Below are 13,448 nucleotides of genomic sequence, written 5' to 3'. Positions count from 1 at the left end.
TACGGTAGTAATGCAAATGCAAATAAATGTTTGTGATTTGCTTGCTGTCTTTAAGACCTGAAAGACGTAAAAGAGGAATATGCATATATTGCAACAATAAAAACTGCAATTTCAGGCCTCAAATAGTCCAGATTAAAGTTTAAGTCACTTTTCTTCTTGAAGTCAGGATCCAACAAGGAAAGGCGATGGATTCAGTCTCCATGAGGCAAATGCAATACAAGTTATGTGATGGGTATGATGAAGGTCTTCATGGTGCCTTTCAATTCTTTGAGCTTGTTGGTCCTTGAGCAGAACAAGGTCTCCAACTTGGAGATTGGGGTTCTGATGTTGCCATTTTCTGCATCCTTGCAAAAGAGAAAGATACTTCATCTTCCATCGATTCCAGAAGCAGTTGGCGAGGTGTTGTACTCTCCTCCACTGATCATGGTATAGATTTCCTTCTTTAAAATCTCCAGGTGGAACAGGAACAGATCTGAGCTTCTGAGTGAGAAGAGTAGCTGGAGTGAGGATGGTTGGGGATTCTGGATCTGTAGACACTGGAACAAGAGGCCTTGAATTGATTATAGCAGACACTGTGCTGCCTACGTTATCATCACAGGTGATGGGAATAACATCAGATACCTGGATGATGTTAAGAGGCTTCTCCTTTTCTTCATGGTGGTGACGATATTGTCTGAAGTGAGATACACTCCCTTTCCTTAACACGTGAGTTTTGAAGGAGTTGATTTCTGATGGTGTGCGCGTTCTATTTACGCATATATCTCCCACTATTTCCCAGCCTAGGTCAAGTCTTTGTGCATATGGGGCATCATCAGGTCCATTGCAATGCTGGCGTACTTTATGAACTCTGAGAATGTCTCTTCCCAGCAAGACTAAGATGTCAGTGTCCAGGTCCATTGGAGGAATGTCAGTAGCCAGGTGCCTTAAGTGGGGATGATGATATGCAGCTTCTGCAGTGGGAATCTCTTCCCTGTTGTCTGGTATTTGGTCACACTCAACCAATGATGGCAATGGTATGCCCTTCTTTGCTTTGATATGAGAGATCATGAATCCATTAGCTCTTCTGCCAGAGGTCTCTACACGACCAGAACAGGTGTTGAGCATATATGGTGTTGCATGTCCCTGTATGCCAAAGATATCAAAGAACTTGGGTTTGACCAGGGATCTGTTGCTCTGCTCATCTATTATGGCATACATCCTGGTAGCTTTTTCAGGCTGATCCTCTGGATATATCTTGACTAGACATATCTTGGCACAGCATTTGTGACTGAAACCTTTCCCACACACTTCAGTACATGAAGATGAGACATTTGTTGTGACTGAAGCATGACTTTGTTGCTCCCTGCCATGATTTGAAGTAGGGTTGGATGCAGGTGGTTGCTGTGGATTGCCTGGAAGTGGAGCAGGATGCATAGCTGTAACGTGTTTGTTGCTACTGAATTCTGTGCACTTGATAAAGGCTTTAAAGTCTTTAACAAAATGATCATAAGAAGCACAGCACCTGTAGCATATTCCAAATTTTTGGAGAACCTCTTTCAGCTCTTGTATAGTCTTTGCTCTAAGCTCGCGACATTTCTTAAGAGGATGAGGTTTTTTGTGGATAGGGCACTGACGATTAGGATCTTTATCTCCATCACCTGAACCACTCTGTTGGGCAGGAGATGGTACATGAGGTGAGATGTCCATCTTTTTTGTAAACACAGCTCCACGTAAATCTGTGTGTCTAACTGCTGTGTTGTCATACCTTGATGATGATGGTGGAGCAGGCACACTGGATTCACTGAAGTTGAAGCTGGGAATCATTTCTTGTCCAGGCTTGTTCGCTGATGAACCTGCAAAAATGGGGGGGGGGGAAATACATCATAGCATCTTTTGTATTTTGAGCCTTGTTGTGTCCATTTCTCCTGCAGGTTGTATGGCAGTTTTAACACCACTGGATTGACACCATGGGAGGTGTCCAGGTAGCTTAGACCAGGTAGACGTGGGTCTGTTTTTGCCAACTCTATCTCCATGAGGAGATCACTTAGTTCTTGAAGCTTGTGATTATCTTTGTTGCCTATCTTCAGAAAGTTTTGCAGTCTTTTGAATAGAGCATTCTCTATTGCTTCCGAGCTTCCGTAGGTTTGTTCAAGTCTTGCCCATGCAGCAGCAAGACCTGCATATGGAGAGTCAACACGTACTGTTCTCAGTCTTTTAACACGATCTGCAGATTCTGGCCCCAGCCACTTTATGAGTAGATCAAGTTCCTCCTTGGTGGTAAGGTTGAGATCAGCAATAGCAGCTTTGAAGGTTGATCTCCAGGATCTGTAGTTTTCTGGACAGTCATCAAACCTTGAGAGGCTAGTGTTGATGAGGTCTCAGCAAATCATGTATCTGGTGAAGTCAGAGAGGTCTGATCTCTCACTCCTTGGTGCCAAAGAAACTTGTGGCTTCACAAATAATTGGGGAGCCCCCACCAAGGTCATCTAACCACAGACCAGATAGGAAAACTAGGTCAAGGGTGTGGCCTCCCTCATGAGTCGGTCCTGAAATTACTTGCGTCAGGTCCATGGCCGTCATGGAAGCCATGAACTCCCGAGCCAACTCAGATGATCCTCACAGAGATGGTAGATTGAAGTCCCCCAAAACTATAAGTTTTGGGAACTCAACCACCAACCCAGAGAGGACATTGAGAAGCTCAGGCAGGGCTGCTGCTGTGTGACTAGGCGAAAGGTACACCAGCAGCAAGCCCAACTGCGCACCAGGGCCACATCTCAAAAAGAGAGACTCACACCCGACTATCTGCGGAACGGTGGCCTCCCGCGGACCTAAGGTCTCCCTCATAACAACGGCCACTCCCCCACCCCTACCCTGAGCCCGAGGCCGGTGTAGCACCCGGAAACCTGGTGGGCAAAGATCAGCCAGAGGAATACCGCCCTCTGGGCCCAACCAAGTCTCCGTGATGCAAGCCAGGTCCGCCTGCTCACACTCGACCAAGTCACAGATGAGAGGAGCTTTATTGACGACAGACCTGGCATTCAAGTACACCAGCCGGAGCTCAGGAGGCTGCGCATCCTCACTCCCGGGACCTCGGGGCAGAACAAGAGGGTCGGAACGCCTCACCGCTTGCAAGTAGCGGAGAGGCCTTCCCTGAGATCGATACGGCCCTCTGTTCCTGCACCTGCTGCCATTCCCTAACGTCGTGGGAATGGGCAATCCCACGACTTGCCCTGGAGCCCCGGGGGCAACCGACCCCCGCTCCTCCCCTCCGCGATCAATCCCGGCCCTGGCCTGAACAACGGTTGCTGGACTGCCCCCCATATCCGAACAACCAAAAGAAGTTCCCACCCCCCTCCTTAGCCTCCTAAAAAATTTAACCAAAAAACTAACCAGGGGCCTCTTATTTGGCTTATATCGGAGGCCCCTACCCGTGCCCAACCATCTCTCAGGGTCCCAACAATCGGGCCCTTCATCAAGAGGAGGTGTAAAGAGTAAGGCGGGTCGCTCCCAGGATGGGGGGCCCCCCTGAGGGCGTGTAAGACCGTGCTAGAATAAGTCAGACGCATGATCATTAAACAAGTCCGACAAAAAAGACAGCAAGGCAGACCAGATCGATACGGGAGGATCTCAAAATAAATAAGTCGAAGGCAAATGACCAGAGAGCCAGCCCAGCTCCACTGCCACTAGAGCTGGGAAACCCTGGAACAGATCGAATCCCGCCCTCTCACGGCGGTCAAGGCCGGGGAGCAGCCTGGTACATAAAACCGGGGGAGCAGTACCACCCAGAGCTCTCACCTCTGGGCGGCAGCAGATGTAAAATCTTAACCACTCTCCCACAGTGGTTATAACCCGGACCTTCCATTATAGGGGAGGGGGGAGAAGAGGAGGGAGTTAGAGCAAAAGAATCTATAAAATACATCAGGATTAATAAGCCGGTATAGTCACAAAATGGTAGGAGAGATTCCGATTGTATAAGTCAATTCCATGTTGCAAAAAAACCGGATGATAGTCAGTCAAGAAGGAAACCACAACATGGTCTAATCATTTTCTGGCGGCGCAGAGATTAAATTTTGCCTCACAAACATCCGAGGCAACAGCATCCGCGTTCCACCACCAGGCCAGGTCACCATGTCAGAGAGGCCAACTCCCTTCACCGTCAGCCATCTCGGACACCAGCCAGACAACGTCTCCACCACTCCAGCATTTTCACCCCCCTGCTGCTCCAAGACGCGATTCATAGTCAGTCCAACAACACGCAGCTCCCCAAGCAGCAGGAAGGCGTTCCGGAGCACCACCGAGCTGTAAAGAATTAATCCGGGCGTCACAGGTCTCAGAAACGCCACCAGGCTCCGTAGAGACCCCCGCTGCACAGACGGTCAGCCGGTCGGCGCCACGTTGAGCAGAGCTCCAGCGAAAAATCAGGATCTTTTCGGGCACCTCAGCAGCCTCAGCAGCCTCCATCGGGGCTCCGCCCAGCTCCTCCGCGTCCAACAGCCTCCATCGGAGTTCGCCGGGCCCCTGATTCTATTCTCTAGTATGGGTGTTTCCTTCCTCCAATTAACAATGGAAATTGTGACTGCCAGGGTGGTTTTACCAGTAGTCACAGTGAAGCAACTGGCTCGGGCAACAACCAGCTCGCTCTCCTCTAATTTTATTAATAACTTAATTAAATTTATGTGCTGCCCATCTTGTCCAGAGATGACTCTGGGTGGCTTACAAACATTAAAACTACAACACTGTCATGGTTCCAATAGATGAGACCAGTAAAAGCAGAACTCTAAGGCAAGAGATTTCCTTAAAGAACCTATTTATTGGCTACAGAGTATAAGCACTGTCAGAAGTGAAACCAAGTCTGGAGTTCCCTCTCAAGGGTTACAATGTTACAAAGTTGAACTTCCCACCCCAGCACCTTGTAATTAACTACATTCCCCAATAGAATACTTTAGTGGGCTTTCTAACGGCTCAGCCCGCCAAAAGTCAAGCAGCGATGACCTTGGTTCCCATGGGACAAATTATAACATTAAAACTACCCCTCCCAGTACTGTGGCAACCAAAAACAAAGCAAAAATGGCTTCAGCTAAGATTGTTGCAATGTTGGCAAACACATTAAAATAATAAAGAAAAAATAGCAATAGCACTTCAACTTATATGCCACTTTATAGTGCTTTACAGCCCTCTCTAAGCAGTTTACAGAGTTAGCATATTGCTCCCAGTTATCTGGGTCCTTGTTTTACCGATCTCGGAAGAATAGAAGGTTGAATCAACCTTGAGACAGTCAGAACCGAACTGCAGGCAGTTGGCAGTATTAGCCTGCAATATTGCATTCTAACCACTGCACCAACATGACTCATAAAAAAGAGTAATAAACCTTGTTAAAAGATGGGGAAGAGGGAAAACACAAAATACATGGAGAGAGGTGGGGGTTTTCCTAATCCAATAACCACCTCCCAATTGGAGCTCTGGGCCAGTTGGCAGAGCCAAGTGTTCAGGCCCTTACAGAAGCTCAAAAGTGAGGGTATGGATCTTACATCAGAGGGCATGATGTTACAAAGAGCAAGAGCCAAGGAACAAAAGGTTCTCTTACTATCAGTATGCTCCCTTCAAGTGCGGCAGAAGGTTCTGTTTTAGTGCCAGTCATCTGCCATTATTTCAACTGAATATGCCCATCTCTCTTAACAGTAAATGCGATGTGGAAAACTTAATGAGGCCACAATTGCATCTTACTTGTCAACTGCTTGTTTTCTTGCTCTGAATTAGATGGATTGTTTCAAAACAATGTCAGTGCCAAAATCTCCCTGCACTATTAAATACTGTAGATGGAACAAAGCCATCTCTAAATCTGATTTTAACTTTCCACAAACAGATGTGTACTGTATTTTTCTAGTGTTTTGGACTTACTTTTTCAGGGACATCTTTATTTAAGAAACTGTATCCTGTGCGGTATTATGAATTTGCAATTTTGCTATCTGTTGCAGGCCTTATGTCCTAAAGGAGCAATTTCCACCTTTGCCAGAATAGTAAAGGTTGCTATTCCTCGCATAACATCAAATGGTGATATAATCCTAACCAAAACTAAGAAGCAATTCAAGGTAGATTGGGAATGTTTTTCCTTCTTGGAATTCCATGGACTGGTTGATGGGGAATTCCAGGACTTTACATAGTTAATATGTATGGGTGGGAGAGCCTAGTTGACTGTGCCTGGGCTTGGGCTTGGGAGTTAAGCATAGATTAATTTAATTTTTACTTGCATGATAAACCACCAAGGAATTCTAGGGCTGCAGATTAGATCAGAAAACCAAAAGATATCCTGGAAGATTTTAGTGGCAAATTACTTCTCCAGAAATCATGAATGAGTACAGCAATGTTACTCTCAAAGGATTTTGATGATAATTTCTCACTGCTATGTGGCAGATAGAAACTATTGAACATAGAAAGGTGGAGCTTTGCTGTCTTCAACTGCACTGTTTCTAAAAGGAGAAATGTCAGTGTATAATTATGGGAATATGTGTATATGTGTGTGTGTGTGTGTGTGTGTGTGTGTGTGTATTTGTTAGGTTGCTAAGGAGAAGATTTGCAGTTATGGTACTTCTGCTAGCTTAAGTAGGAAGTCACATACTTCCATGTATGCTATTTGCTTTCCCTTTCTCATTATCACTGTCACTGTTTGCTTTGCTTGAAGGATTATGACCAGCAACAAACTACAAGTCAAAGTGAAGTCATTGAATGCATGCAGAAAGCATACCACGGCCAGGAGATAGACACTGTCAAATTGGAGGAAAGGAATGTTTTCTGTAGTGCCTACAATGTTCGTATTCTAATAAACAGGTATGTGTCTATGACAGAATATATTTATCCTCATCCAATTCTCATTCATCTTGTCACAGCACAGGTTCTGGACAAGTAAATGGGAGAACAGAACAGAGGAACTCTATTAGGTGACTTGCCAAGGGAGTAAACATTCTAATTATTGACATCTGCCTGCCGCCTACATAAGAGACTTGCTTTGCCTCTGTTCTCCCTGCTGGAAACAACATATGGCTCCTCTATAACTCCCATGTAGGAATTCTACTCTTGGACTTTAAATTCTTGGACTAGCTGCCAACCTTGGCCTGGCTCTTGAAAAGGTGAGGGTAAAAGGTTTTCCCTGTCCAGTTGTGTCTGACTCTAGGGAGTGTTGCTTATCTCTGTTTCTTAGCCAAGAGAGCCAGCATTGTCTGAAGACATTTCCCTGGTTATGTCGCCAACATGACTGTACACCAAGCCACACAGAACGCTGTTACCTTCCCACTGAAGTGGTATCTATTTATCTACTCACATTTGCACTTTTGAACTGCTAGGTTTGCAGTTGTTGGGGCAAGTAATGGGAGCTCGCCCTGTTGCCTAGTGCTCGAGTCTCGAACCCAGCCTGTCAGCTTGCTAGCTGACAAACTCAGCATCGAACCATTGAGCCATCATGCCCTTTGAAACCTGAACTAACTTGCACATTCCTCTTTGAAAACAAAATTGCTTTGCTTAATATTGCTTGCTACATTGTTAACTCTGCTGCCTGAAAGTAAAACTGATAAATGCCCAAGAAACCAGGTGTGCGTGTGTGGCTGAAACCTGAAGTAGGATACATCTCACCAACTAACCCATAAGAATTGTTCAAAAATATAACTCCACAGCACATGAAACCTTTTGCACTCGAACTATCCTTCCAAGCTCTTGGAAGCATCTTTGTCTGGGAACAGTAAGTTTTGGTTATTTTGGAATCCACCGCCGGAAACAAGGAAAGGGGAATGTAGAGATTATGTCTGTTAAAACAAATCAGGTTCCTAATTTAATTTTTCTTCTTCAGTCTGGATTCCAACAGAGTGATTCACAGCACTTCTGGAAGGCTATTGGCCTTTGGTTCTTTAGATCGAAAAATCCACTTTCTAGATATAGAGAAGATTAAAACTATCCCTCCTGTCTTATTTGGGCATGCTGGTAGTATCAAAGCCTTGTATCTCAATGAAGACAGAGGATTCCTCCTGAGCGGCAGCTATGATCTCAGTATCAGGTGAGTGCTTTGGTTTTAATGCCCTTTCTTTACCCAAGACAGTTTAATCTGCCTTTTTCAGGAGTTAAGTTTCCATTTTGGGGTGGGGGTGGGGGTTGAATGGTGATGCAGCAACAATGAGGGCCAGCTTGTTTTATTCTAGTTTTATTCTAGCTTTTTTCTGTTCTTGCTTGTATGGTATGGTGTTTGTTTATCATTCTCTTGAACTCTTTTTTAGACTGTGGAACATCAGAAAAGGGATCTGTGCGAAGATTTTTCTGGGCCATAAAGGGAATATCACTTGCTTGGATGTGTGCAAGACCAGATTTGTGTCTGGATCCAAAGACTGCACAGTAAAATGTGAACATCAGTTTTAATCCCTCTTAGATAAGTAGGGGAAAAAAAATCAATGACTGCAGATAAAATGTTAAAAGTTGGTAAAGTAAGAAAATTAGTAAGCTGTATGATGAAATAAGACTCACCTGATAGCGGGCCAATCATGATTTTTTCCCAACATAAAACAGAAGCGTGTTCTCAATCCAAGGGCTACATTAGGCTTGACGTACCACGCTGAGAACCTATGAAGATTCTCAGTCATTCAGGTCATAGTTATCCCAAAGCTGCTTTTCCACGAGGCAACTGGACTATGTCAAAAGCGAAATGTCTTCAAAGAAAAACAAGAAAGTCCAGTTGCCCCATGAAAAAACATCTTTGGGCATGCTGAGAACCAGACTCAGAAAAATATGTCTTACCCAACATTTAAAAAGAAAACTCTACAGCTCCTCTTCTTTTCTCTTCTCTCCTCTTTTTTTTGTATCCTGCCTTTATTATTTTTACAAGTAACTTAAGGCGGGGAAGATATCCAACTACCTTCCTCTGTTTTCCATCTTTTTTTCCTTTACTTAAAAAAAAAGCTGAACAAAGTGGAAGGGAAATAAGACATGAGAATAGGTGGGACCAAAGTCTTGCTTTCCCTTCTGTTTTTGAGGAGTGGGTGGGCAGTTAAGGGGTACTTATACCTTAAGCTGTAGAAATATAAACTACCTGGATGGGAGCTGGGTGGATAATGTTTTATGGATGCCTTCTGCTGAAAGAAATGATTTCACTCCTTAGCACTTCTCCAAGTCCCCAAGTATGAAAGTGTTTGAAAGGCCTGTCCTTTTTAAGTGATTGCAAATGGTTTGCTGGCCAGAGGGGGTGTTGGAAATCAAGATTATACTTGAAACTAGCATTTGGTTTTGCAAATATTTCAGTTTCTCAGCTATTTTTTTTAAATTAACAATTCGGTTAGGGGAGGAAGCCTTGTTGTTCCCCAGGAAAAGATCCAGAATCACAAGGGTACCACTTTAGGATAAGCCAGAGGTAGGTACCACAGGTAAGCCATAAGTCAGAATTTGCAAACTATAATGGCTTAGCACAATGGTTCTCAACCTTTTCTTCACCAAAGACCCCTTTTAAATACCTTTTGTGGCCATGGACCACCAAGAATTAACACAACTTTTAAATCATAACATTCCTTCAAGCATTCACGGACCCCCTGTGATGACGTCATGGCCCACCCAGGGGTCCGCGGACCATAGGATGAGAACCACTGACTTAGGACAAAGGGTGAATCAGTCTCAGTCTATGACTTTCCATGCTTATTTCTTATGTTAAGAATTAGGAAAGTGCCACAATAGTTTGAATAAGATCTTGCTATTTTCCTGCTCCTTTCCACACCCAGCCCTTCATACAGCTGCATCTTGGAATGGCTATTTTTGGCCATATCATCCATTCTACTTCCTATGGCAAAGTATTTGTTATTTTCTGTTAATATTATTTATATGTTCTTGTGTAAACAGGTTTCTCTTGTGTCCAGCTAGATTCCAATCTTGTTAGGATTCAACTCTTTGAGCTTGTTGCTGAAAATAATGGAGTCATTCTGGATTGAAAAATGAGGCATATATTGGTTTACATATTTGGACATCATATTCTGAACCACTCACCGAGTATAAGGAATGTAGCAGTGCATTTTTCAAAAAGACAAAATAAAATTTAACTGACTATAGATAAATCATACCACTCTGCTAAATGTGTTGTTCAGCCTTTTCTGATGTACAGTATACCTCCCAGACAAGTCTCATTGATGTTTTTCTATCTTGGACTGAGCTGCATTAAATGCATTGAAACTGACTTCTGAGTAAATAGGATGAGCAACATGCTAAGAAATTACTACATCTTCTTGTGTTTCTTACAGTATGGGACATGAAAACCGGGCGATGTGTTAAAACTTTTACACACAAAGGTTATATTTGGGCTGCTAAAATGAATGAGATTCATATTGTGAGTTCCTGTGAAAAGGGCCTCGTGAAAATTTGGCATGCTGAGTCATATGTACTAATCAAGGTATGAGTCTTCCAAAAGAGTCTGGCCCAATTTCTTTCACATTTAAATTCAGGTAATCAACCAGCAGTGCAATTGTACCCTCAAGCTGGCAGGAGTACCAGAAGAAACGGATCTTGAAATATATTTCAGTGCAAATTCCCCTTAGGCATCATGCCATAAATTAGAACTGCCAAGAAGAGATTGGTCTCAGCCCTGAGTCAATTCTCCACTAGTAATTTAAATCATGTTCAGTCCCCTTTAAAGTGGTATAAAGTCTGTCTTCATTACTGTTATTTATCACAAAGCTGGCTGGATAGATCTATAACATGCTATAAATCAGTAATTTGGAAATAATCTTGGGATCCTATTCGTAGAGTTTTTGATAATCTAGGAATTCTTCTTAGGTAAAAAAACGTTTTCAAAGAGAAAACAAAAGTTTTCTCAAAGAGAAATCAAAAGTATTAATTTACTTTCTCTATTTTTTTCTTTCGCAAAGTCAGTAGTTAATATGCCTACCCATAGGGCTCATTGTTCTTTAGCAATGCTTGTTCTTCTCAAACCTAATACATTTTATGTGGAACATCCACTCCTGTGGAAATATGCATGTATAACTCGCTTCGTGAGACATCTGCTGGGGATATTTTTTATTAACTCTGTAACTGAAATACTATTATGATGGGAAGGAGATACCTATGGCCATTGTTATACAACATTAGTATTTATACAAGTGTACACTGGTATTTATACCAGTTATACACTGATTGATACTCTCTTATTCCAGTTTAAGGGTTTGTTAGTGGACCTTACATCTAACATCTTTTTATTTTATACAAGGAATATCTGATAAAACATTTTACACACAATAATTAGTAATCATTCAAAGCCTTAGAAATGCTTCTCATACAGTATACTTCTGTGCAGGAAAAAACCTCAATACTACTTTGGTTATTTTATAATCCAATAATGAGGCTAGCCTTAGTGATATTTGGGAGTGGGGAGGTTACCAAAAGAAATCTATGGAAGCCTTTCATGCTTTTAGCTTTACAGTATTATTTATTGGAAAAGTAAACAGCTACAATCAAAGAATGCCTGAAAGTATATTAAAAGCGCACAAAGAGAAGCCTCATCCTTCCCCCTTTCCTCCTCCTCCTTTTACAGGTTTTAGAAGGTCACCGAGGTCCTGTAAAATGTTTGTCATTTGATGAGTGGCATCTTGTAACAGGAAGCAATGATGGATATATTTTGGCCTGGAGCATGCTGGGAAAACACAAGCGATGTCTAATGGCTTTCAAACACCCCAAGTAAGTATTTTTTTTAATATAAAATACATTTTGCATTTTAAGCCTTACCAATCACTCAATTAAAGAACCATTTTGTTCTTTGAAACCACTGGGGGAAATATTTTGAAACCATAAAAGAGGCAGATAAATCTTGAAATCACTGAGCAAGATAGTCTTCTGTCAAGAAGGAAATTATCTTCATTCTGGCTGAATGAGAGATGCAGTCAGATGAAAAAAACAGGAACAGGCTCAGATGTTAATTCAGAAGCCATGTGATTCAAGGATTAGGCCAATTCGGACTCTGAATATGATTCTGATGGAAGAAGAGGCCTGTAATCCAGGAGTATTAAATGGAGGTCATCGCCAGTAAATCTGTATTACAATATAAATATATTGTACCTAAGAGACCATTGACTAGAATCTTCCTGCCTTTCACTTTCACACTTGAACAGTTCATATAACATTGATAATTAATTGGTCTCTAAACAGCAAGGAGATAATTCTTTTATCATCACTTTGCTTCAGCAAAATGGTGTAATAATTTCTTCTCTGCATCCCACTTCTTTGCTACTCTGATTTATTGCTCTTTTATTGCCAGCACAAGCCTTAGAGACTAAACCACAGCTGAATCCTCCTGGAACTTCATGCTATCCTGGTATACCTCATCCTTATTCACCAGAATTTTATGGAACCTAAATATTATTATTATTATTATTATTATTATTATTATTATTATTATTATTATTATTATTATTATTATTATTATTATATTATTATTATTATTACTGTTGTTGTTGTTGTTGTTACTGGGGTAATTTAAGGGGCATAGCCATTGTGCATTCCAAGCTGCAACTAAGGCCTCAGCCAGATGGCCCACTAATTCCTAAATGAAAAACCCAAGCTGCTCTGAACCCAGCAAGATCTATCAGGAATCTTGGGTGGCTTGGTCTAACAGGCCTTGCCTCCCCATGAAGTCAGGTGACACCAGCAAACCAGAAAACATCCAGAGAATGATTTCATCATGGCAATGGACTAATAATGATGTTCTCCAAAACTAGGTATGTTGCTACTGCCACAAAACAAAAACTAAAGTGTGGTCCCTGATATGCATTGGGTGTAAGTGATTTGGGAGATGTCCATGGTTGCCATAAACTCCTCTACTACCTTAGACTCAAGGCTACCAGAAGTGAAGTTGAAATCTCAAAGTAACAACAGCCTCAGGTCTCTATTGTCAGCACAACAACATATTCAGCTCCTCAAGCAGGTATGATGCTGGACAGTGCTTTTTTTCTTAAAAAAAAAAGTGCTGGAACTCAGAGGTGCTGTCACTGGGAGTGATGCCGGTGTCTTGCTATGGTGTCACCGCCCGTCCTTTGCAACCCCACCCCTGCAGCTCGGAGCCACATGCCGTGGGGATTCCCCTCCCCACAGCCGCCGTGGGGATTCCCCGCAGTTGCCATGCCGTGGCCCGTGCTGAGCCCCCACCCAGAGCTGCTCTGAACCCTGACCCAGAGCTCTGTTCCTCATGGCAGTGGTCTCTGGCACCAAACAATTGATGGCCTCCGGCACCGGCACTTGTTCACTTACTGCCCTGTCGCTTCCAAATGCAGTAAGTGAGTGAGTGAGCAAGTGGCATTTGGAAGCGTTTGGAAGTGATGGGGCAGTAAGCGAATGAGTGAATGAGCAAATGGCATTTGGAAGTGTCAGGGGAGTAAGTGAGTGTGTGAACAAGCAAATGGCATTTGGAAGCGATGGGGCAGTGAGTGAGCGAGCGAGCAAGAGGCCTTTGAAAGAGACGGAGTGAG

General features: G+C 42.9%; 1 protein-coding gene across 1 annotated transcript; it reads left to right on the top strand.

Moving 5' to 3' along the window:
- Positions 1-6,014: 6,014 nt before the first annotated feature.
- LOC310634853 (F-box and WD repeat domain containing protein 10B-like) lies at positions 6,015-11,668 on the top strand (the record flags this gene model as incomplete). Its single annotated transcript, XM_083353390.1, has 6 exons — positions 6,015-6,068; positions 6,659-6,804; positions 7,817-8,020; positions 8,238-8,359; positions 10,236-10,384; positions 11,522-11,668. The coding sequence occupies exons 2-6, from the start codon at positions 6,707-6,709 to the stop codon at positions 11,666-11,668; spliced, it is 720 nt and encodes a 239-aa protein (XP_083209516.1). The 5' UTR covers positions 6,015-6,068; positions 6,659-6,706.
- Between the last annotated feature and the right edge of the window lie 1,780 nt (positions 11,669-13,448).

The sequence above is a fragment of the Vipera ursinii genome (genome assembly GCF_947247035.1).
Source record: "Vipera ursinii genome assembly, chromosome: 2".
Taxonomy (NCBI): domain Eukaryota; kingdom Metazoa; phylum Chordata; class Lepidosauria; order Squamata; family Viperidae; genus Vipera; species Vipera ursinii.
The sequence above is the reverse complement of the archived record's forward strand: the minus strand, read 5'-3'. Positions and strand labels throughout refer to the sequence as shown.